Source organism: Brachyhypopomus gauderio, chromosome 6 (genome assembly GCF_052324685.1).
Source record: "Brachyhypopomus gauderio isolate BG-103 chromosome 6, BGAUD_0.2, whole genome shotgun sequence".
NCBI classification, from domain to species: domain Eukaryota; kingdom Metazoa; phylum Chordata; class Actinopteri; order Gymnotiformes; family Hypopomidae; genus Brachyhypopomus; species Brachyhypopomus gauderio.
Genome location: NC_135216.1, coordinates 6,179,692 through 6,207,214, shown reverse-complemented (window position 1 = coordinate 6,207,214; position 27,523 = coordinate 6,179,692). Strand labels below are relative to the sequence as shown.

General features: G+C 42.7%; 1 protein-coding gene across 2 annotated transcripts in view; it reads left to right on the top strand.

Annotated features, from left to right (window-relative positions):
• LOC143516588 (SH3 and cysteine-rich domain-containing protein 2-like) overlaps positions 1–27,047 on the top strand; it is a 34,016-nt gene extending 6,969 nt beyond the window's left edge. Inside the window, exons 3-11 of one of the 2 annotated variants that reach the window (XM_077008291.1) lie at positions 269–363; positions 1,161–1,245; positions 10,737–10,849; positions 13,992–14,085; positions 14,622–14,674; positions 14,875–14,954; positions 17,566–17,617; positions 18,197–18,334; positions 23,857–27,047. In XM_077008291.1, coding sequence (XP_076864406.1) covers positions 269–363; positions 1,161–1,245; positions 10,737–10,849; positions 13,992–14,085; positions 14,622–14,674; positions 14,875–14,954; positions 17,566–17,617; positions 18,197–18,334; positions 23,857–23,955 — 809 coding nt within the window. In that variant the 3' untranslated portion in view covers positions 23,956–27,047. Of the gene's footprint in view, positions 1–268; positions 364–1,160; positions 1,246–10,736; positions 10,850–13,991; positions 14,146–14,621; positions 14,675–14,874; positions 14,955–17,565; positions 17,618–18,196; positions 18,335–23,856 lie in introns of both variants that reach the window. The other variant, XM_077008290.1, reaches the window with a different exon arrangement.
• The last annotated feature ends 476 nt before the right edge of the window (positions 27,048–27,523 follow it).

The window sequence follows — 27,523 nt, the reverse complement described above, 5'->3', positions numbered from 1 at the left end:
GTCAGTATGAAGTTCTTAGTGTTAATGAAATGGCCTCTATAATGGGTTTGAATAATCAGGACCGGATTCAGACTAGTATAGATTTGAAAGTATATTTGTAGTGTAATTGAGTCAAATGTCTTGAATGTGCCTCTCTTTCTCTCCCTCCCTCCCTCCCTCTCTCCCTCCCTCCCTCCCTCCCTCCCTCTCTCCCTCCCTCTCTCCCTCTCTCCCTCCCTCCCTCCCTCCCTCCCTCTCTCTCTCTCTTTCTTTCTCCTCGCCTGTCCAGGGAATTCTAAACAGGGGCTTCGTTGTAAGACGTGTAAAGTAGCAGCTCATCTGTGGTGCACTTCAGAACTCTCTCAGCAATCATGCTATGGCAAGGTGCGTGTCTCTCTCTCCCTGTCTCTCTGTCTCTCTCTCCCTGTCTCTCTCTGTCTCTCTCTCTGTCCAATACTGTCCAATATTGCATTACACATTCCAACCATATATATTGCTATATTACACTTGACAGCTCATTGCAAAAATACACATTACTTCTCTGTACATGAATGAATGAATGAATTACTGCATTAGTGTAATTACACCTCAGTTGCTGGGGGTGACTGCTGTGGTGACACTGAATAAACATGATTTTTGTATGATGACTTGTTTTTACATACTGTACGTATTTGTTGAGATTTAGAAACAAAATTCTAAAAATGTAGCGCAATTTGACATTTGTAATATTTTTATGTTTTAGTCTATTGTATTGTATGAATCAACTTATAAATCAACTTATGAAAAAGGAACAAAAACACAACTAAACAGTGACCCTAGGAACAGGGGCGTAGATGAAGATGGAGGTGGTGGATCAGAAATGCCCATCTCATCTCTTTCTCCTTCTCACTCTCTCTGTCTCTTTCTTTCCATCTCTCTCTATCTCCCTCTCTCTACCGCTCACACACTCTCCATCTCTCTTTGTCTCCCTTTCTCTCTCCTCACTCTCTCATCTTTCTCTCTCTCTCTCTTTCTCTCTCTCTCCCTCTCTCTCTGTCTCCCTCACTCTATCTCTCTCTCTGGGTCTCCCTCTCTCTCTCTCTCTCTCTCTCTCTCTCTCCTCTCTCTCTCTCTCTCTCTCTCTCTCTCTCTCTCTCTCTCTCTCTCTCTCTCTCTCTCTCTCCCTCCCTCTCTCCCCCCAGGCTGGTATGTTTAAGCGGAACTTCAGTTCTCCTCTGCTCGTTGTTGATCAGCTGGGCCCAGTCAAGGAGAGCCAACCTGTACAAGGTGTGTGTGGACAGACCAACAGTGTTAGGTGTGTGTGGACAGACCAGCAGTGTTAGGTGTGTGTGGACAGACCAGCAGAATGTTAGGTATGTGTGGACAGACCAGCAGTGTTAGGTGTGTGTGGACAGACCAGCAGAATGTTAGGTGTGTGTGTGGACAGACCAACAGTGTTAGGTGTGTGTGTGGACAGACCAACAGTGTTAGGTGTGTGGACAGACCAACAGTGTTAGGTGTGTGTGGACAGACCAGCAGTGTTAGGTGTGTGTGGACAGACCAACAGTGTTAGGTGTGTGTGGACAAACCAACAGTGTTAGGTGTGTGTGGACAAACCAACAGTGTTAGGTGTGTGTGGACAAACCAACAGTGTTAGGTGTGTGTGGACAAACCAACAGTGTTAGGTGTGTGTGGACAGACCAGCAGAATGTTAGGTGTGTGTGGACAGACCATCAGTCTTAGGTGTGTGTGGACAGACCATCAGAGTGTGTGGGGTCTTAGAGGTGGCAGGATGTCTGAGTAAAAGAGCCAGTGAGCAGGACAGAGTGACAGAGATAAAGAATGAGACAAATTAATGTCTGTCTGGAGGTCTGGTGAGCAAAGCATAAGCCATTAAACCACATTGGCAAATTCATGTAAAAAAAAACAACAACAGAACAGACAGTGCCCTGGTAGGCCTATTACATCTTCTATGGTATCATATCCTCTATGGTATCATGTCCTCTATGGTATTACATCTTCTATGGTATCATGTCCTCTATGGTATTACGTCTTCTATGGTATCATGTCCTCTATGGTATTACGTCTTCTATGGTATCATGTCCTCTATGGTATCATGTCCTCTATGGTATTACGTCTTCTATGGTATCATGTCCTCTATGGTATTACGTCTTCTATGGTATCATGTCCTCTATGGTATTGCGTCCTCTACGGTATTACGTCCTCTATGCTCAGACACAAACATTTATAAATGATTGCCCACTCCGCCCCAGACTGACGTAACTAATTTAATCAGAAACCAACATGACACAACTGAAAAATTTATAGTTTATTGCTTTTAAATGTCAATATGTCACTACTTAAGCTCAACGGACAGTATAAACAGGACATTATAACTTTCAGTGTGACAAAAAGCAAAATGACAAACAAACCAAATAAAACTGACTATACCTAAATAAAAATAAAATATACGTCACACACATGTAACACTCCCACCACTAATACATCAACACAAAAGAGATAAATGTGTATTGCTAAAAACTGTCAGGTGTCACAAATGCAGAAGGCACCTACCAGTACACTTTAAGCACATCAAATCCTGTTTCAGATAACACAGAAGTGACAGCAGCAGGATAAACAGTGCATTTTATCTCTGGAATACCCTTATCTCAACAAACTTAGGGTTTTAACATATTAACACGACACACCCTAGTTCTGCGCTTCCTGTCAAGAGTACAAATAACGTAGCCTATCTCACGGCGTTTACACAGCACTTCATAAAGTCACCATGCCGAAATGAGCAAGAAGCAGCCTTCTTCATCAAAACGTATCTTCATCTTCTTCATCATCTGAGCTGATGACAGTGAAGCATGAGCCAAGCGTTCGTGACACGACCTGATACGATCCAACACGGTGACCGACCACTGCCATCACACATCCACATCTCGTGTATCCACTTCAATAGGCCACGTCAGTGCTGAAACCTGATTCTTCAATAGGCCTCGAACCATATGTGCACATACCAAATCAGTGCTGAAACCTGATTCTTCAATAGGCCTCGCACCATATGTGCACATACCACGTCAGTGCTGAAACCTGATTCTTGAGGTGTCTCATAGACCGCACGGGAGGAACTCATTCCAGTCTTTATTCGATACTGAACAGTAAGTGTGCAACATCAATTTCAGTGTTCCATGAAATCTTCCCAGGGTGTGCTGACTCAGGATGATAAGAGATCACAGATCAGATTTGAGTTACTCCTAAATAACCTGCAAAATCATGGTTATGAAACAAACTTAAAACTTGTATGTGAAATTTCTTAGGGACTGTTGGTGAACTGATTCCCCTTACATACTCACTCAAACCCTATACCGTCTGTTCATGCATGAGCAATAGCGAGACCATCACAACGATATGATACAGGTTTCTCAGACAAAACCTTTCTCATCTACCGCTGAAGCTCTACAAGAGGACGATTGCAGGTAGAACAGTAGACAACCCACAGAAACCCATTTAAGGAACATCATTTCTCTAGGCTCACTAATATCAGGCCAGTAGCCACTGGAATAATCAGAATGGGATATAGAGCGGTGTCTGTACATCAGAAAAAGCCTCACCTGGTGCAGGTAAAACAGCTGTGGCCGCCTCTCCCGCACTACCTGTGTCAACCCAAACCTGTAACGTCTCCTTAACTGCCTCCATAGCAGCTGGTTTATAGACAGGAATGACATAGTGATCTGCAATCACAAACAAGCCAGACTTCCAACAAGCAGCTAAAGCCCAATAAGATGGTTCTACCAGAACGCCTCAAAAAACACACTACCCTCATATAACACTATAACACACTACTCCCACAAAACACACTACCCTCATATAACACTATAACACACTACTCCCACAAAACACACTACCCTCATATAACACTATAACACACTACTCCCACAAAATGCACTACCCTCATATAACACTATAACACACTACTCCCACAAAACGCACTACCCTCATATAACACTATAACACACTACTCCCACAAAACTCACTACCCTCATATAACACTATAACACACTACTCCCACAAAACACACTACCCTCATATAACACTATAACACACTACTCCCACAAAACGCACTACCCTCATATAACACTATAACACACTACTCCCACAAAACACACTACCCTCATATAACACTATAACACACTACTCCCACAAAACACACTACCCTCATATAACACTATAACACACTACTCCCACAAAACGCACTACCCTCATATAACACTATAACACACTACTCCCACAAAACGCACTACCCTCATATAACACTATAACACACTACTCCCACAAAATGCACTACCCTCATATAACACTATAACACACTACTCCCACAAAACGCACTACCCTCATATAACACTATAACACACTACTCCCACAAAACGCACTACCCTCATATAACACTATAACACACTACTCCCACAAAACTCACTACCCTCATATAACACTATAACACACTACTCCCACAAAACGCACTACCCTCATATAACACTATAACACACTACTCCCACAAAACTCACTACCCTCATATAACACTATAACACACTACTCCCACAAAACGCACTACCCTCATATAACACTATAACACACTACTCCCACAAAACGCACTACCCTCATATAACACTATAACACACTACTCCCACAAAACGCACTACCCTCATATAACACTATAACACACTACTCCCACAAAACGCACTACCCTCATATAACACTATAACACACTACTCCCACAAAACGCACTACCCTCATATAACACTATAACACACTACTCCCACAAAACGCACTACCCTCATATAACACTATAACACACTACTCCCACAAAACGCACTACCCTCATATAACACTATAACACACTACTCCCACAAAACGCACTACCCTCATATAACACTATAACACACTACTCCCACAAAACGCACTACCCTCATATAACACTATAACACACTACTCCCACAAAACGCACTACCCTCATATAACACTATAACACACTACTCCCACAAAACACACTACCCTCATATAACACTATAACACACTACTCCCACAAAACGCACTACCCTCATATAACACTATAACACACTACTCCCACAAAACGCACTACCCTCATATAACACTATAACACACTACTCCCACAAAACGCACTACCCTCATATAACACTATAACACACTACTCCCACAAAACACACTACCCTCATATAACACTATAACACACTACTCCCACAAAACGCACTACCCTCATATAACACTATAACACACTACTCCCACAAAACGCACTACCCTCACACAACACACTACCCTCATATAACACACTACCCTCATATGACACTATAACACACTACTCCCACAAAACAAACTACCCTCACACAACACACTACCCTCACACAACACAATACCCTCACACAACACACTACCTCCACACACCATACTACCCTCACACAACATACTACCCTCACACAACACACTACCTCCACACAACACACTACCCTCACACAACACACTACCCTCATACAACACACTACCTCCACACAACACACTACCTTCACACAACACACTACCCTCACACAACACAATACCTCCACACACCATACTACCCTCACACAACACACTACCCTCACACAACACACTACCCTTACATAACACATTACCTTCACACAACACATTACCTTCACACAACACACTACTCTCACACAACACACTACCTCCACACAACACACTACCTCCACACAACACACTACCCTCACACAACACACTACCCTCACACGACACACTACCCCCACACAACACACTACCCTCACACAACACAAAATGCCAATTTGAAACAACAACAATGGCCCACCAGTAAAGGACCAAAAAAGGAAGGACATGTCCCCATTTTATTTCGTCCTCTATACTCAGACACAATCATTTATAAAGGACTGGCCCTCGCCCCAGACTGATGTAACTCATTTCATCAGAAACCAATGCAACACAACCAATAAAAGCAATTATTTATTGCTTTTAAAGGTCAATATGTGTCACCGCATAAGATCAACACACAAACAAGACATTATAACTTCAGGGTGACCCATTGCCAAAAAAACAAACAAACCACCTAAAACAAAACACCCAATCAAACAGATTAGATCTAAATCAAAATGTCCTCACAGGTTTCAGCACTTTTTTCTGCTAATTTTTACAAATCTTTAGACATCAAAGCCTAATCCCTATAGAGGCCACAAGTGGCAAATCTTGGTGTGCACATCAATGGAGTCCAATACTGCATAGAGATGATGATGAAGAGGACAAGATTGAGGAAGAGGATGAGCAACCATAATGGATGAGATCAGAGCCACACTGGTTGACCATGTGGTCAAGCATGGGTTGGGTTTTCTGGAGGTAAAGGGTCCAACCTTATCAGTGCTGCTACACTGTAGCATCATCCAGAGAGTTCAAAATGAGAATAGATAAGTAGACCTATCCTCTATACATACTACATCATGTTTTTGCACTACTAGACTACCCCTTGATGGGGAACGAAGACAGCTATCCACCTCAGAACAGAAAGAGACCATCGTCAATAGGTCAGAACAACAGCGTTTCCAACTACAACAGCACATCATTTCTGACAACGTCACCATCAGCAACATCCATTCAGTTAGTCCAGGGATGTCAAAGTCAAATACACCGAGGGCCAAAAAAACAAATTTGCTACAAGCCGAGGGCCGGACTGGTTCAATGTTTATTAAAACATATTGAAATGATTGCACATAGCCTATTGAACCAAGACCTAACACAGTGTATATTATTTAATGCTTAAATGAATAAAGCAATATTTTCTTATGGATCTGTCAGTAATTTCAAGTGAAAACATTTTTCAACAAGCAAACAGATAAAAACAAACTTCCTTCAAAGAAAACATGTCCTGTACATTAAATGAATAAAGTAATAAAGGTTTGAAAAGTGCTGGAATTTAGGCTAAAGTACTTGAAAATGCTTGAAATTGTAACTACTTTGTTTCACAACCAATATCTGTCTGACTGAACAGTTCTCTTGTATTTGTAACGTTGGGGTGCAGTGGGAAGGACGAGACACGGATCCTTGCATACGCAGCCAACGTCACTGCTTTATTGAAGTTGTGTTGCGCAATACGCGCACAGAAAACACAAACTCACACACACATGCAACGTGCAAACTAAAGACAACGACAAGCACACGACACTGCGCGAACGCACATTAAATAGACAAACTACATGAGCCCCGAGTGATTACGAGACGGGCCACAGGTGGGACGAATGAACACACGCAGACACAACCACACCCACGAGGAGCCATAGACGCAGACGGCAAGACGCAGACGACATAGACACACGCCCACAGGGAGGGGTCCGGAGCTGTTCCGTGACAGAACCCGCCACCAGGGGCTCGCTACTCCCGGAGCGTCCGGCGCAGCTGGAATGCCCCGAACCTACACCGACGGGCAGGTCCGGAGCCGCTGGTCTACGAGCCTCCGAGAGCCGTCACCCCCGACGGCAGGACCGCCACGAACCCCCTAAAACACCCTCCCTGGGAAGACGGGGGAAAACACGTTAGACACACTCAACGGGACGTTCACCAACACACAGACTGGCACACTAACACACAGAGGCACGAAAGGGAATAACGGATTGGGCACACATACGGGAAGACTTACGAACACAGGCACACACAAACATGAAAAAGGCGCCCAGCTACGCGCCAAGACGAGAGCCCAGAGGAGCGAGACATCGGGAGCTGCGGGAACCTTTCCACCTCCAGCCGTAGCTGCAGCCCCTCCACTGGGTGCTGCGCGGCCGGCTGGCGTGCCGGGTGCTGCGCGGCCGGTTGACGTGCCGGGTGCTGCGCGGCCGGCTGACTTGCCGGGTGCTGCGCGGCTGGCTGACGTGCCGAACGGGCTGTGTGGACGGTCCCCCTCGGTCTCCATGTCCTCCTCCTCTTCTCCTTGGCTCCAGTCCATGGGTCGCTCCGGGCTGCCACCCCGGGCACAGTCCATGTCGCTGTCACTGGAGCGGTCGGAAGAGGGGGTCCACTTCCCCTTCGTGGTCTCGACCGAAAGTTCCGAGGGGGGGAGGCTCTCCTCGTCCTCTCCGCTACCGGAGCCCTCGGACGGAGGGTAGTCTCCACCGTAGCCCACGGTGGAGGCTTCGTCTAATGACGGGGGGTAGTCCTCTCCACCGTAGTCCACGGTGGAGACGTCGTCCAACGACGGAGGGTAGTCCTCTCCACCGTAGTCCACGGTGGAGACGTCGTCCAATGACGGAGGGTAGTCCCCTCCACCGTAGTCCACGGTGGAGACATCGTCCAACGACGGAGGGTAATCCTCTCCACCGTAGTCCGGCTCTGACTCCTCGCCTGGGGAATCCCCCTCCTCCAGCTCGCTCTCGGGGTCCCTCACCAACCCGCAGAGCTCAACGGCGTGTACCCGCAGGGGTGAGGGCTCCCTGGCGGACGAGGGGTGATACACCCTCCATATTCGCACCGCCTCCTGGCGGAGCCCCTCCGCCGCCTCGGGGTTCAGGTGCTTCCGAGCGTGACACAGCAGGGACGCACATACCGGGTCTCCCTCCAGCTGCGCCAGCGTAGGCGTGGTCTTGTCCTGCGGGGGCTGGTGTTCCTCCACTCCACGGCCACCCTCTGGTGGCGTACCCGTCTCGTGCCACTCGAGGACGCCGACCCGTATGGGCGAGCTTCCCCGTGAAGACGAGGGCGAAGTGCGGTGATGCCGCTTGCTGGGTTTCTTCTTCCCCTTCCTGGACTTGGGCTTATAGCCGGGCATTGTCCTGGTGTCTCAACGCGGCTTGTCGTTCTGTAACGTTGGGGTGCAGTGGGAAGGACGATGTTAATTTCCAAATCCACTCATAGATTGAGCCGCGTAACCGACGCGTGTTCCATTGTAGTAGCCTATTCACCAAACGATTCTTCGAAACAGCTTTTATTGAGTAATTTCGATGAATAGACAAATACAAATAAACAAAGTACAAATGATAAAGTTATCTGTAACTTTATGCTATCACTTTATGTTGTATGTCTTATAAAGTAACACGACGCAAAGAGACACGGTCGGAAAACCGTGCGACTCCCTCGATCCTAATCCACAAACTAAAACAGCGGGAAAATTCCACTAACCCCCACTAGAGCATGCACGCTACGCATCATGACGTCTCATAGCGTACATAAACTTATTATCCCTTAACCTATAAGAAGCGCCTTTGGCTCCTACAGACGAGACACGGATCCTTGCATACGCAGCCAACGTCACTGCTTTATTGAAGTTGCGTTGCGCAATACGCGCACAGAAAACACAAACTCACACACACATGCAACGTGCAAACTAAAGACAACGACAAGCACACGACACTGCGCGAACGCACATTAAATAGACAAACTACATGAGCCCCGAGTGATTACGAGACGGGCCACAGGTGGGACGAATGAACACACGCAGACACAACCACACCCACGAGGAGCCATAGACGCAGACGGCAAGACGCAGACGACGTAGACACACGCCCACAGGGAGGGGTCCGGAGCTGTTCCGTGACAGTATTACGTTAACAAATACGAGCCTCTTGTAATTCCAGGACGAAACATGAGAGAACGTGAAGACGTTAAGATTGGGCGTTTTGAAAATAAACAACCATTAAATAATGTGAATAAAAAAGCGAATTATTTCGAATCATTTCGACTATATGTATGAATTTTTAACTTAATTAAGTTTAACTGGTGCGCGCAGTTACAAAATTCGAGATGTGCACGACCTTGCGAATCGACAGCGTGCGATGCCCTCGCGCACGGGCGGAGCCACTGCGATTACGTCATTTTCGCCGCGCAGACCCTCGCCGCTTGTGTGCGCTGCAGTGACTTCGCGGGCTACCGTTGCATTGTGGGGAATGTAGTGTTTGTGCGTGCAAAACACCATCGGGCGGCTGTGGCCTGCGGGCCTTGACTTTGACACATGTGAGTTAGTCTATCCGAACTGGGCCAGTGACAGCTATGAATTTGCACAAAGTATGCTCTACTATCCACTCACTGATAGTCCAGTGTCCTATGCCACACAGCATTGACAACATTATGCCTATTTCATACTGTTGTACAATACTGTAATGAACATTTTTGGACACTGTACCATTGTCGGAGTCTCTGACAGCATGGCAGCCTCACACAATGTGTGCAGCCATTTGCCAGAATGGTGGTGTTCATCATCATGCCACTCTTGGTCCCTACAACACTGTGCACATCATCACCTTTCTCAACACCGAGCACAACACACTCATTCTCCATCACCAGGGGGATGAACCAGAACAGTTTGCACCGGGCTGCTCGACTACAAACTGATTCACTGAACAGCCACAATTTGTTGTGATTCCCCTTCACCAAATTCTCCATTGCCGTCTTTTTGGCATGGAGGTGGTTGCCCCCCCCCCCCCCCCCCCCCGTGATGCAAATCCATTCAGCAGGTGATGGAGGAAGCCTGAGGCTATTTTGTCCTTTTGTTTTTCCTCTTCTATGTCATTTTTGATGTTCATGTGTTTACAGTATATACAGCATGTGTTGCTGTAGTGTTCATGCAAAACCAAAAAAACCTTCCTCTTGTAATTGTGTTTTACTTCATGGTGTAAATGTACTGAGTATTTGGAGGGAAACATATGAAGGAATGCTGTGCTAACTTGACAGCTGTCTGTGGGTGTGTTTGTGTGTGTATATGTGTGTGTACCTTTTAGAGGCAAAGGCACGAATGGATCCTGTGTATGCAACACTGCGTTATGGAACTTCTTTGGCTCAGATGAGTCGGTCCAGTTTCGGGAGTATGAGTGAGTCTCCAACCCGCAGCTTGGTAAGTGTGTGTGTTATAGAGAGTAAGTTATTGTTTACCAGATCATTATCTTCTTATCTACCAAAGTACAAATTTGACTCTGTACTAAGTTTGCTGATTTTTCTGTGCTGTGAAAACACACACATTAAGTCAAGTTAAGTCAAATTTATTTATATAGCGCTTTTTACAACACGTTGTCACTAAGCAGCTTTTCAATCGTATGGGTCCAGATCCCTAATGAGCAAGCCAAAGGCGACAGTGGCGAGGAAAAACTCCCTATGATGGTGGGGATTAGGAAGAAACCTTGGGAGGACCAAGACTCAAAAGGGAACCCATCCTCCATTGGGCGGCCCGCTAGCACAAGTCCATGTTTGTGGTCCAAATGTAGTCATCAGCACATCTCCTAGGTGCTTGTATGGAATCATCTTATGTAGAAGCATGCAAAAAAGATATACAATACAAGTTGAGTATGTGGACATCAATTTAAACAGCCATTGATTTAAACATACATAGCTCACGTGCCAGTGATTAGCATGTGGTTCTGGAAGGCTAATCTATAGCAGCATAACTAAAGGGAGGGGTTCAGAGATGACCACAGTCATGAGGGCTCACTGAGACATTGCTTTCCAGCAAAGTCATTGTCACAACTAGAGTGACGCCATGACACAGCTGGATGACCGCATCAACATCTCAGATTACCAGAAGTCTCAACGTCTGGGGCCCCCTGAGCCCCTACACCTTACAAGGGGAATATTAACTGAAGGCTTGATTAAATAGGTGAGTCTTAAGTCTAGATTTAAAGATTGGAACTGTGTCAGAATCTCGGATCGGAGCTGGAAGGCTATTCCATAACTAAGGGACTTTAAAGGAGAAAGCTCTGCCTCTGGTTGTAGTTTTACTAATTTTTGAAACTAAGAGAAATCCAGCATTTTGGGAGCGCTAAAGGCGAGATGGGTTATAGTATGCAATGAGTTCACTCAGATATTGTGTAGCAAGACCATTTAACATCTTATAGGTCAACAAAATAATTTTTAATTTAATTCAATATTTAATCGGAACCCAGTTTAACGCCAAGAGAGTAGGACTAATATGGTCAAAATTTCTAGCCTTAGTTAGGACTCTAGCTGCAGCATTCTGTACAAATTGTAGTTTCTTTATGGACTGTTTAGAGCAGGTATCACCAAATGGCGGACCGCGGTCCGGATCCGGACCCGAACGCCGTCCTGTCCGGACCCAATCACATTCCTGATTAACTGGATACGGACCCAAATGCCAAAAAAAATTTAACGGGAGACTATATTTTAAACCGGAGAATTTATTTTCAGACGAGTGTTACGTTCACCACCCATTTGAGTGTTACGTTCGCCCCCCCCCCCCCCCCCCCCCCCGGCTCAACAACTTTCGTTCGCCACCGCGGACCCGGACCTAAGGTCTGAGCTATCTGCCAAAAATGGACCGCGGAAAGATTTAATTGATTACCCCTGGTTTAGAGCATCCAATTAGAAGACTATTACAGTAGTCCAATCTTGAGGAGAAAAAATCAAATCACGGACCAGCTTCTCTGCATCAGCTAATTAAAGTAAGTGTATCAGCTTGGCGATATTAAGTAAATGGAAAAAGGCAGCCTTAGTGACATTGCATATATGTGGGTCAAATGAAAGATCCAAATCAATAGTGACACCTAAACATTTTGTGGTAGATTTAGGTGTTACTGAAAAGCCATCTAGGGTGAGGGGAATATCAGCCCAATTGCTTCTAGCAGTTTTGGGTCCAAAAATCAACACCTCAGTCTTATCAGAATGTAGTAGAAGAAAATTAGACGCCATCCAGTTTTTTATGTCCTGGATGCAGTTCTCAATTTTGAGAGAAATATTGATATCATCCGGATTAGAAGATATATACAACTGAGTATCATCTGCGTAACAATGGACGCTAATAACATGCCTACGAATGATAGTGCCCAGCGGTAGCATATACGAGAATAATATGGGGCCCAGTACAGATCCTTGTGGGACACCATATTTTACCTTAGAATGCTCTGAGCATTCGTTATTTACTAGTACAAATTGGTAACCATCTGTCAGGTAGGACCTGAACTAGGAGAGTGCTTGACCTCTTATGCCAATGAGTGTCTCCAATAACGTCATATTTAGTTGTGTATTAATGTTGTGATCAATGCTATCAAAAGCACTGAGGTTTAACAGTATAAGAAAAGAAACGTGTCCTTTATCAGAGGATATTAAGAGATTGTTTATGACTTTAGTCAGTGCAGTTTCAGTGCTGTGATGTGGTCTAAATACAGACTGAAATAACTCTAGCATATGTTCTGTCTGTAAGAAGCAAGACAGTTGCGAAGAAACTACTTTCTCTAAAATTTTGGATATGAATGACATATTAGAGATCGGCCTATAGTTGGACAGTTCCTGGGGATTAGGACCAGGTTTTTTAATTAGTGGCTTGATGACTGCAAGTTTAAATGAACTGGGAATGTAACCCAGGCTCAGAGAATAGTTAATTATAGTAAACAAAGCTTCTACATTGCTGTGCAGTGATTCTTTCAGTAGATGGGTTGGTACAGCATCTAGTACACACTATTTTGTGTTGCTGATGGAAAACAAAGACTTCGTAGCTCAGCAGGTATTTGATAATTGTAGCTAGCTAATAGCACAAAAATGATATGAGTAAGATTATATTTGATAATACTATTAATCACTCTATTGTTTGCTGTGGTTGTGGTAATGGTCAATAGTGACAGTAATATGAACTTCTTTACCTCAAAGATGTTCATCACTTTGGTGAACAAAGCATAACAGTAACAATAAAAATTCTTGTTCATTCTTTAAACCTCTTTACCATTATAGCTGTTCCCTTGTAGGTTATTTCCTCCCTCTGTACCTGTGGCCTTCTGTGTGACTTCATTTATTTTCTCATCACTTCACTTCTTTACTTTCTTGCTTCCTGGCACCGCTGTGCCGCACATTTAAGTGTTTATTTTAAGTGTTGACTGCTCAGTAAGAGATGCATTATCACCGGATGAGTCATATGAAGTGTGCGACAGGACAGTGGATTGAGTGTGTGAGGCAGGACTCTGAGAGTGAGACACGCTGCTTTAAGTGTCAGCTAAAGCCCATGGCTTTCTGCTGCTGTTCATCGTCTCTCCCAGGGGGACGAGAAAGATGATGAGGAGTTGGATGCGGAGAACAGGCCAGATGAAGACCCAGAGAAGAGTGGGGAGCACCCTGAAGACCCAGAGACAGGTAGGCAGCACACTGAAGACCCAGAGAAGAGTGGGGAGCACCCTGAAGACCCAGAGACAGGTAGGCAGCACACTGAAGACCCAGAGACAGGTAGGGAGCACACTGAAGACCCAGAGACAGGCAGGCAGCACACTGAAGACCCAGAGACAGGCAGGCAGCACACTGAAGACCCAGAGACAGGCAGGCAGCACACAGTACACTAGGCATTTGCCATTGATTTATTGTAAATGTTAAGCAGTTCTAAACTAGATTCTTAATGACACTGACCTGAGAACAGTTATTTGCGAAGGTTTCGCTGCCTGCAATACAGTGTGTCCCCCGTGCCCCATGTATGTGTGGAAGGGAAGGACCGTTTACAAGTGCAAAATGCTGATAATTGGGTCCTGCAGGCACTCTCCACACATGCAGGAACAGTGTCCTAATAACCCAGTAAAGATGCGTTTGGCCGTCAGCCCTCTGAGAGCAGCTTACCTTGTCTGCTCCCCTAACTGAGTGTTTCCTCTCTGAACGTTCATGGGGCGTGTCTCTTTTTAAAGTGGATCTCCCTCCTTCAGAAGACACGAAGGCAGATGTGGAGGAGACAGTGAAGGTATGAGACACGCTTTCTCCTCTCCTGTCCTCTCTCACTGGGGAACCCTGCTTCTCCTAGTCTGGATTGCTAGTGTTTGAGAAGAGTGCATTTACTGGGAGATTTAACCACACCCTGTCCTACCTCCCCCTTTTCTCCCTCTCTCTCTCTCTCTCTCTCTCTCTCTCTCTCTCTCTCTCTCTCACTCCCCATCTCCCTAGATTCCAAAACTTCATACCATCCACACTTATGTTGCTCTATACAGGTTTCTGCCCCAAGAGTCCAATGACCTAGAACTACAGTAAGTCGACTATATATGTTTGTGTGTGTGTGTGTGTGTGTGTGTGTGTGTGTGTGTGTGTGTGTGTGTGTGTGTGTGTGTGGGTGCATCTACCTGTGACTCTAAATCTACTGTTTGTAACATTAATCACAGCTATTTGTCTAAAGAAATCTTAAATGAGAGTACCAGGACGTTACTTCAGGTCAGGCTTCTCTTTGGCTGGCAACACCTGCTTGTTTTAGTTGTGCAGGCCAATTTAAAATAGGAACCGTGAACTTACAAAGCAATATCTTTCCCAATCCCTTAGCAAAAAGGTAGTATACTTAAAGTTCATTTTATTAAGTATACGTCAGTATAAGTATATGGAGTCAAATTAGGGTCTTTAATGGTGACGAAAAAAAAATAATATCGCAAATATAAGATTAGCATTTTGCATTTTACGTTCCTAATTTGTTTCTGCAATACTTTCCCTCTTTTGCGTTTCTTTCTTTTCTTTGCGTTTCACATTTTATGTTGCTGCTTTTTTTTGCAATACTTTCTCCCTTTTGCGTTTCTTTCTTTTCTTTGCGTGTCACTGCTTTTCTTTGTGTCTCGCATTTTACGTTCATAATTTTTTTTTGCGCTTCTCTCTTTTCTTTGCTCCGGTTTCTTTGCCTTTACCCTCTGTGTGGGGGCGGGGAAAGAGGCGTGGCCAAGAGCGAAAGGCGTGCTGTGAACGTTCAGCGTCAGTTCAGCTTCCTTCCACTCGCTGAACTGAACTGCTGCTGCAGCACATCTGGTGTTAAAGGAAGAGAGAGGTCGGGTGTGTGCGAGGTGGTGGCGAATTTCAGGGCATTGTTTTTATTCGCTCAGGTTTTCAAAAGATCATTTCAAACCGACCTCAGTAAAATGTTAATAATAATAATAATAATAATAATAATATATATTTTTTAAACGAAGTTTTAAAAGGGCACTTTCGTTGATAAAGGGCAGAGTTGGTGGTGCTTTAGCACCTGATGTCTATGTCTGCACGCATATACCTGTGGTCCAGCTGGGCGACCGTCTGCCATGATACCAGTAACCAAATTGCCGCGCTGTGTGACGGTTCAACTGATGACGCTGAACGTTCACAGCACGCCTTTCGCTCTTGGCCACGCCTCTTTCCCGGCCCCCACACAGAGGGTAAAACCGTAAAAAAGAAAAAAGAGAAGCGCAAAAAAAAATTATGAACGTAAAATGCGAGACGCAAAGAAAAGCAGTGACACGCAAACAAAAGAAAGAAACGCAAAAGGGAGAAAGTATTGCAAAAAAAAGCAGCAACATAAAATGTGAAACGCAAAGAAAAGAAAGAAACGCAAAAGAGGGAAAGTATTGCAGAAACAAATTAGGAACGTAAAATGCAAAATGCTAATCTTATATTTGCGATATTATTATTTTTTCGTCACCATTAAAGACCCTAATTTGACTCCATATAAGTATAGCAAGTATATATACAGACCATATACTTTCAGTGGACTAGAAAGTATACCAATTTAATACTTTTTCAGACTAAATTGGAACATTTCTAGTAAAAAAAAAAAAAAGAATACTCATAGTACACTTGAATAAACTTCTTTTTGCTAAGGGATATCTTGAGTTAACAAAGCTGTGAGCTCATTCAGCAGTGAGCTTACTTAATGACTGAAAGTAAATCTGATGTCCATCTCTAAGTGTGATCGCCATGATCTCTTGCATTCTTGGACTATGAATAGAAAAACAAAACAAATATCAATTGTTGGGCCTTGATATGAATTTGCAAAATCAGTGTTCTTTATTTTGTAAACATGCAGTCAAAGTGATAAGGCCATTGGTGATGGCTCTATAGCAGTCTGCTCCTGTTTGTTCTTAATGTAGGGTTTTACCACAGCATGGCCTCCCATTTGCAGCAGTATATAACACTCCCCAAAGGAAGGTTGGATGGTTTCTTCCACAGGTTCCCTGCACCTGTGTGGATTAGTCCACACATCACCGGTCGGGTGGTGATGAACATACACAGAGTGTGCAGGAGGCCAGAGTTTTTGGACACTCTCACTAGTTAAAGCTCTCTCTCCCACCTTTTGGCCGTCCCTGCGGGGAAGGTGAAGGCTTGGAGGTGAAAGGTCAGCCATTAGAGGCTGTAGGTCAGTTGCTCCTAAAGGATCTCAGCATCAGTGTTGCCTTAGTTTTAAGATCTTGTGTGGATACCCTCTCCCTGACCTCCTGCTAACAGCTAAGAACACAAATGTATGTATGAGGCTAATGTTAATGACAACTGAGTGTGTGTATGTGTATGTATTTAAGATATTAAAATCCATGACCATCTGCCAAAGAGCAGTAGGAATATGGGAATATGAAGCTTAGCATGTGCTTTTTGTACAAACATACACACACACACACACACACACACACACACACACACACACACACACACACACACACACTTCACATTCCCCAGTGAGTAAACAGAAGGCACAATGGCCTTGGCACATTTGTATGTTGTTGACTTTCTTTCACACCTGATCCTTTTAACAAGTACATCCTTCCTCTTCTCAATGCACTTCTGCTCTCCCCCTCTCTCTCCCTCTCTTCATTCTCTCTCTCTCTCTCTGTGTCTCTCTCCCCCCCTCTCTCTCAGTCCTGGTGACAGGGTGCAGGTCACTGATGACTCTAATGAAGAGTGGTGGAAGGTGAGAGTCCAAGTACACATTATTCCTGAGATTATATTACTGTGTGTGTGTGTGTGTGTGTGTGTGTGAGTGTGTGTGTGTGTGTGTGTGAGTGTGTGTGTGTGTGTGTGTGTGTGTGTCTGAGTGTGTGTGTGTGTGCGTGTGTGCGTGTGTGCGTGTGTGTGTGTGTGTGTGTGTGGAAGAGGTAGAGCAGTAGGGTAGATATTCCTAACTGTGAGACACGTTGTTCTACATGTACCTTTCCTCCTTAAATAAATTACAGCAGCACTCAGTGTGAACTTATGTAAATCACAATCAAAACAACCTTGGTGATGGATTTGAACTGTGTGTGTGTGTGTGTGTGTGTGTGTGTGTGTGTGTGTGTGTGTGTGTGTGTGTGTGTGTATGTGAATGTGTGTATGTGTGAGTGTGTGTGTATATGTGTTTGTGTGTGTTGTGTGTGTGTGTGTATATGTGTGTGTGTGTGTTGTGTGTGTATGTGAATGTGTGTATGTGTGTATGTGTGTGTGTGTGTGTATATGTGTGTGTGTGTGTTGTGTGTGTGTGTGTGTGTGTGTGTGTGTGTGTGTGTGTGTGAAGGGGAAGAGTGGGAACAGGGTGGGTTTTTTCCCTGCTAATTTCGTGCAGAGAGTGCGTCCAGGTGAGAGTGTGTGGAGGGTGACCCAGGGTGTCAACGGCAACCGCCAGCTGGGTCACATGGCTGTTAAGGAAGATCAGGTAACCTAAACTGAACACAGTACCCATGTGAAAAACCATACTGAACACATATACAAACCATACTGAACATATAAAAACACATACCGAACACATACAAAACACATACACAAAACATCTGAACACATACAAAAACCATACTGAACACATACTGAACACATACCAAACTCATACTGAACACATACAAAAACACATACTGAACACATACTGAAAACATACAAAACACATACACAAACCATACTGAACACATACAAAAACACATACTGAACACATACAAAACACATACCCAACACATACAAAACACATATTGAACACATACAAAACACATATTGAACACATACAAAACACATAACGAACACATACAAAACACATACCCAACACATACAAAACACATACTGAACACATATCGAACACACACAAAACACATACAAAACACATACAAAAACACATACAAAACATATTGAACACATACAAAACACATACTGAACACATACAAAAAACATACTGAACACATACCGAACACACACAAAACACACACAAAACACATACAAAACACATACAAAACACATTCAAAACACATATTGAACACATACAAAACACATACTGAACACATACAAAACACATACTGAACACATATCGAACACACACAAAACACATACAAAACACATACAAAACACATACAAAAACACATAACAAACACATACTGAACAAATACAAAAAACATACTGAACACATACAAAACACATACTGAACACATACAAAACACATACCGAACACATACAAAACACATATTGAACACATACAAAACACACACTGAACACATACAAAACATACTGAACACATACAAAACACATACTGAACACATACCGAACACATACCGAACACATACAAAACACATATTGAACACATACGAAACACACACTGAACACATATAAAATACATACAAAATACATACTGAACACACACAAAACACATACTGAACACATACCGAACACACACAAAACACACACAAACACATTCCAAACACATACCGAACACATACTGAAAGCATACAAAATACATACCGAACACACACAAAACACACACAAAACACATACAAAACACATACAAAACACATTCAAAACACATATTGAACACATACAAAACACATACTGAACACATACAAAACACATACTGAACACATATCGAACACACACAAAACACATACAAAACACATACAAAACACATACAAAAACACATAACAAACACATTCAAAACACATACTGAACAAATACAAAAAACATACTGAACACATACAAAACACATACAAAATACATACCGAACACACACAAAACACATACAAAACACATACAAAACACATTCAAAACACATACTGAACAAATACAAAAACCATACTGAACACATACAAAACACATACTGAACACATACAAAACATACTGAACACATACAAAACACATACTGAACACATACAAAAACATACTGAACACATACAAAACACATACTGAACACATACAAAAACATACTGAACACATACAAAACACATACTGAACACATACAAAACACATACCGAACACATACAAAACATACTGAACACATACAAAACACATACTGAACACATACAAAAACATACTGAACACATACAAAACACATACTGAACACATACAAAAACATACTGAACACATACAAAAAACATACTGAACACATACCGAACACACACAAAACACACACAAAACACATACAAAACACATACAAAACACATTTTGAACACATACAAAACACATACTGAACACATACAAAACACATACTGAACACATATCGAACACACACAAAACACATACAAAACACATACAAAAACACATAAACACATACTGAACAAATACAAAAAACATACTGAACACATACAAAACACATACTGAACACATACAAAACACATACCGAACACATACAAAACACATACCGAACACATACAAAACACATATTGAACACATACAAAACACACACTGAACACATACAAAACATACTGAACACATACAAAACACATACTGAACACATACAAAAACATACTGAACACATACAAAACACATACCGAACACATACAAAAAACATACTGAACACATACCGAACACATACTGAACACATATCGAACACACACAAAACACATACAAAACACATATTGAACACATACAAAACACATACTGAACACATACAAAACACATACTGAACACATATCGAACACACACAAAACACATACAAAACACATACAAAACACATACAAAAACACATATTGAACACATACAAAAACACATACAAAACACATTCCGAACACATACAAAACACATATTGAACACATACAAAAACACATACAAAACACATTCCGAACACATACAAAACACATACTGAACACATACAAAACACATACTGAACACATATCGAACACACACAAAACACATACAAAACATACAAAAACACATAACAAACACATACTGAACAAATACAAAAAACATACTGAACACATACAAAACACATACTGAACACATACAAAACACATACCGAACACATACAAAACACATACCGAACACATACAAAACACATATTGAACACATACAAAACACACACTGAACACATACAAAACATACTGAACACATACAAAACACATACAAAAAACATACTGAACACATACCGAACACACACAAAACACACACAAAACACATACAAAACACATACAAAACACATATTGAACACATACAAAACACATACTGAACACATACAAAACACATACTGAACACATATCGAACACACACAAAACACATACAAAACACATACAAAACACATACAAAAACACATATTGAACACATACAAAACACATACAAAACACATTCCGAACACATACAAAACACATATTGAACACATACAAAAACACATACAAAACACATTCCGAACACATACAAAACACATATTGAACACATACAAAACACACACTGAACACATACAAAACACATACTGAACACATACAAAACACATACTGAACACATACAAAAACATACCGAACACATACAAAAACACATACAAAACACATACAAAAACATACCGAACACATACAAAAACACATACAAAACACATTCCGAACACATACAAAACACATATTGAACACATACAAAACACACACTGAACACATACAAAACACATACTGAACACATACAAAACACATACTGAACACACAAAAACACATACTGAACACATACTGAAAGCATACAAAACACACACTGAACATATACAAAACACATACTGAAAACATACAAAACACATACCGAACACATACAAAACACACACTGAACACATACAAAACATACTGAACACATACAAAAACACATACTGAACACATACAAAAAACATACTGAACACATACAAAAAACATACTGAACACATACAAAACACATACTGAACACATATGAAAACATACTGAACACATACAAAACACATACCGAACACATACAAAACACATACCGAACACATACAAAACACATATTGAACACATACGAAACACACACTGAACACATACAAAACACATACTGAACACATACAAAATACATACTGAACACACACAAAACACATACTGAACACACACAAAACACATACTGAACACATACCGAACACACACAAAACACACACAAACACATTCCAAACACATACTGAACACATACTGAAAGCATACAAAATACATACTGAAAGCATACAAAACACACACTGAACATATACAAAACACATACTGAAAACATACAAAACACATACCGAACACATACAAAACACACACTGAACACATACAAAACACATACAAAACACATACCAAACACACACTGAACACATACAAAACACATACTGAACACACAAAACATACTGAACACATACAAAACACATACCGAACACATACAAAACACATTCAAAACTCATACAAAACACATTCAAAACACATACTGAACACATACTGAAAGCATACAAAACACATATTGAACACATACAAAACATACTGAACACATACAAAAACACATAACAAACATACTGAAAGCATACAAAACACATACCAAACACATACAAAACACACACTGAACACATACAAAACACATACAAAACACACTGAACACATACAAAACACATACTGAACACATACTGAACACATACAAAACACATACTGAACACATACAAAAACATACCGAACACATACAAAAACACATACTGAACACATACAAAAAAACATACTGAACACATACAAAAAACATACTGAACACATACAAAACATATACAAAACACATATTGAACATATACAAAACACATATTGAACACATACAAAACACATACTGAACACATACAAAAACATACTGAACACATACAAAACACATACCGAACACATACAAAACACATACTGAACACACAAAAACATACTGAACACATACTGAACATGGTAGCCATGTGGAAAATCATTCTGAACACATACAAAACACATATTGAACACATATAAACCATATACTAAACACATACAAAACATATTGAAACCACACACTGAACACAGTAGCCATGTGAAAAACCATACTGAACACATACAAACACATTCTGAACACAAACAAAACACATACACATTTAAAGTTTCAATTCTTAGAAAAAGAAAATTTGTTTACTAATCAAATAAATACACACATAAGTGAGAAGTAGTTTGTATATTTTGATTAAGTAACCACAAACCCATAGTGAACACATAATGTACTTATGGCAATATGTCCCTGGATGCACTTACTAACTCTTAACATTGTCTAAATTAATGTAAAGGAAAACATTGTAGTGCTAAACAAGATTTCCACCTGACCACCATTGTCTATATTTTATATCCATCCATCCATCCATCCAGCCACTTATCTGTGTCTGGGTCGCGGGGGCAGTAGCCTAATCAAAGACATCCAGGTTTTCAAAGAGTTTGTGACCACAGGTGAGAGTTGGAATGTAGATTGACCAGTGCATCGAGAGTTTTGCCATTCGGCCGAGCTCTCTCTTCACCACAACCGAGATACTTGAACTCCTCCTCCTTGAGGCAAGGACTCACTCCCGACCCGGAGACAGCGTTCCATCCTTGTCCGACTGAGTACCATGGTCTCAGTTTTAGAAGTACTGATTCTCATCCCAGCCTTTTTGCAATGGGCTGCAAACTAATCCACTGAGAGCTGGAGGTCCTGGCCCAATGATGCCAACAGGATAGAACTATTTTATATTCATGTTCATACATTCTATATTCAACCTGGGTTGTCACTATGTTGAGGAATGTCCCTCATACTGAACATTCTCAGTGCAGTAGCACATAGAACGTGTGTGGATGTCTGGTAAGCTGAGGCAGGTTCCAGAGGCCGTACTACGTTGGCAGCTCTGGCCCCCCCTGATCGCGCGCGACAGCTTCAGGCTCCATCTTAGACCAGCTGAGTGAGTCCTGCGGTACAGGAGAGTGGAAGCCAATGCTTATGTGTCGTCTGTGTGTCGCCCTGCAGATCTGTGTGGGGAAGAAGGAGGAGAATGAGGGCTTCTTGAAGCTCTGCAGTGGGAGGAAACGTGGCTTGGTCCCTACCCTCTCTCTAGAGGAGATCTGAGCGTCTGGAGGAGTTTCGATGTCACACCACCCAGTCCTACGCCGATGACCTCAACGCAACGGATCTGATCCAGCTGTGATGTGCCGCAAACCCCTCCACGGTCTGAACCAACAATCGTATCGACTCTCCAGAGAAATGATGCCTGAACTTTTGAGCCCCTCCGACAAGAAGAATTGTACACACACAGTCATTATTACCGTCATTAACATCATCATCAGACCCCGGTGACGTCTGTCTTCTGGACACAAATCCAGAGCCCAGCTCCTTCTCAGGGGTGAACACGCTGTACTCTGATTGGTCCATGAACACACCACAGTGATCTGGTCGGAGAAGACGGGTGGAGAGCAGAGCTGACAAACACCCACAAGTGCTCTTCCACAAGTGCTTCTAAACTGCAGCCTTTGCAAAAGCTTTACAGTGTATGTGAATCCCCCGCGCTCCCTCTTTAACATGTGAAACTTCTGCTCTGTCTTTCAATTTATCCCAGGCAGAGGTGTAAGTGTCCCTCGAGTGCGGCTGCTGCTTAAATTAGTCTCACTCAGATTTACTTTATCTATTTCTGACCGTCCTCATTTTAACGTTCCTTACATTCAAGGACACAGTGTGTGTGTGTGTGTGTGTGTGTGTGTGTGTGTGTGTGTGTGTGTGTGTGTGTGTGTGTGAGTGAGTGTGTTTGTTTAATCGGGGCACAAAAGCAGGTCAGATTTCATAGATGATAAATCTATTGGCTAAGGGAGAATGCACAGCCTTCTATGGTTACTGGGAAATGGGGAAATGTAGTTCCCTTAGTAGGACTACAGTACCTGTAACAAGTCCACCATGTGAGTGTTGACCTGCTTGAGAACATTTACATTGACTTGTCAAATGTTCTTGGCAAGTACTGCTACAGTCAGTGGGTGAAGATGCTACAGTACTCTAGTACAAAGTGAAGAACCAGCTGTTTAGCAGAGGCTACGGTTGCCTCTGTTTCGATAGGCCAAAACCAGACGCTCCAATTCCAATAGCCTCATTACTAAAGTGTATTCCATCTGTACTTTGTATGTGACTTTGCCTGCTGATTTTAGTAGTTCTAAAATTGCCATTGGACAGGGTAAGTGAGGAGGGAGTATTGTGTTGGTTGTTTAACCACCCAACAATTCAGAAGAAGATGGCAGAAAAGTCAATACCAGACACCTGGACATACTGCTTCAAACCCGGACTGTCTGAGTGAGTATTAGATGGGTGGCAACTCTAGGAAAGGTACTAAGAGTGTTGGGAGTGGATAGGAGTGTTAGGAAAGGTACTAAGAGTGTTGGGAATGGGTAGGAGTGTTAGGAAAGGTACTAAGAGTGTTGGGAATGGGTAGGAGTGTTAGGAAAGGTACTAAGAGTGTTGGGAGTGGGTAGGAGTGTTAGGAAAGGTACTAAGAGTGTTGGGAGTGGGTAGGAGTGTTAGGAAAGGTACTAAGAGTGTTGGGAGTGGGTAGGAGTGTTAGGAAAGGTACTAAGAGTGTTGGGAATGGGTAGGAGTGTTAGGAAAGGTACTAAGAGTGTTGGGAATGGGTAGGAGTGTTAGGAAAGGTACTAAGAGTGTTGGGAGTGTGTAGGAGTGTTAGGAGATGTACTAAGAGTGTTGGAAGTGGGTAGGAGTGTTAGGAATTGTACTAAGAGTGTTGGGAATGGGTAGGTGTGGCCTGCATTCCAAGTGCTGGATCACAGTGACAGTTCATTACACTTTTAAGAGGATCAAGCATCAGGATTGTTAAAAGGTCAAAGGTAACGGTGAAGGTTCCACATCCATACCTAAGCTCCTGTGAAGAATAATGAAGTCAAATATGTCATGGCTGCAAACTCTGCATTTAGAGTTTGTTTGATTGTACCCTGTAATAGCCAATAGAGCATGTCTGGAATAAATCAGTATCCTGAAAACGTAGACTTACAATTGATATTAAGAATTGTTTACAGAAACACAAAGATACTATGTAGGATTTGTTTTCCCGTTGTCAATGTTTACATATTCGTGAAGTGTACTAAGTTGAACTTAGACAAGTTTATGTTCGAATCTTTCATGGTGCGTACGCACTAAGCCCTTAAGCCCTCCTGCACTTCACTGAGTGAGTGGACTTCTGCAGATCACATGACTGGAATCATTTTTCGCAATCGGCCTCGGTTTGCACTTTACACTCATTATGATTTCAATCTGGATTTCTCACTTGGCTACACTATTGCTCACTGCAACAATGTATGCAGACAAATCTTAAAATGCGCAGGATTATACAAGCCTTGCTACACACGACAGCAGGACATATTTCTGGTATTTTAATCAACTTCAAGCTACATATCCATAACTGTCCATCTTCGTCAAATAAATCTGTTGCTTTGAAAGTCTCGTTGGGAGTCTCGCCGTGAGCAGTTTTCCTGTGCACGGGTGGTTTTTGGAATAAAATCTGCGTTCATATTTCATTTTCTTCTCAGTCTGCATTAGCCGAGCTCAAAGGCGCGGTGTCCTGGGCTGTGGCACTCGGCCCGGTCCCAGAGGTGGCTGCTTGGAGAGGGTGTGTGTGTGTGTGTGTGTGTGTGTGTGTGTGTGTGTGTGTGTGTGTGCGCGCGCGCGCGCATCACACTCCCTCCCCTCCCTGCTGACGTCAGCTGCACCAGTAGCAGTAGCTCTGCCCTGCCGTCGTGCACCAGAATATAGAACATCGATGCCGTGGAGGAGTGTGTGTGTGTGTGTGTTTTTCCAACAGTAGCTCCTCACTATTTTTAGCATGATTAATTATGGTTATAATCCAGATTCACTCTGCTTGGTTTCTCTTGGCTCTTTTGGTGATGTCTGCACTAAATAGTCATTTAGTGCATCTGTATCTCTGGATCCATAACCAGTCAACCTTCCCCTTTCGCTCCAATGTTATTTAATGTTCTTCTTTCTGCTTAATGACAACTCATACGTAAGAGTTTCAACATGGGTTAACAGTGCTGTAAAAGGTCCTTCTCACACCCCCAGAACCCGGTCTCCTCAGGTCCATTAAAAAGGCTGCGCAAAAATACTGAGCTGCCCTGCCAATGAATTGTGGTAGCATCTCATATTTATATAATGTAGGAAGACTGTATGTATTCAAGTTTGTGCAAATTGTATTCCTCTTTTGCCATTATTAAAATGCTTGGTGTAGTTTTAAACATTTTAAGCATGTTTTGTTTGAAAGCTGGTGAAAGTGTAGAACACCTCCCTCTTCTCCAGCACAGCGACGACTCTGCCCATCACGTCTCCCGTGTCATGACTAACACCCGTCATGCCTGGCTGGTTTCCTCACTTTCTCTCTGGGGGAAAGAAGGCACCCGCTCACAGATGGTAATAATCCCCGGTAATCCCTTTGTTCACCAGCGGTATAGCAGAAGTAAAGGTGGGGTGTGATATGCTTCTGGTTGCTCCTGGGGGAACAGCAGGAAGGCGTTTGGACCAAAATGGCACAGTAGCAGCCAAGCTGTGAGGTAAACACTGAACATCAGACGTCACAACTGCAATTTTTGACCACAAGTGACTCTCAACCACAAAATGACAGAAAAAGACAAAAAGTTTTGTTAAATCCCCT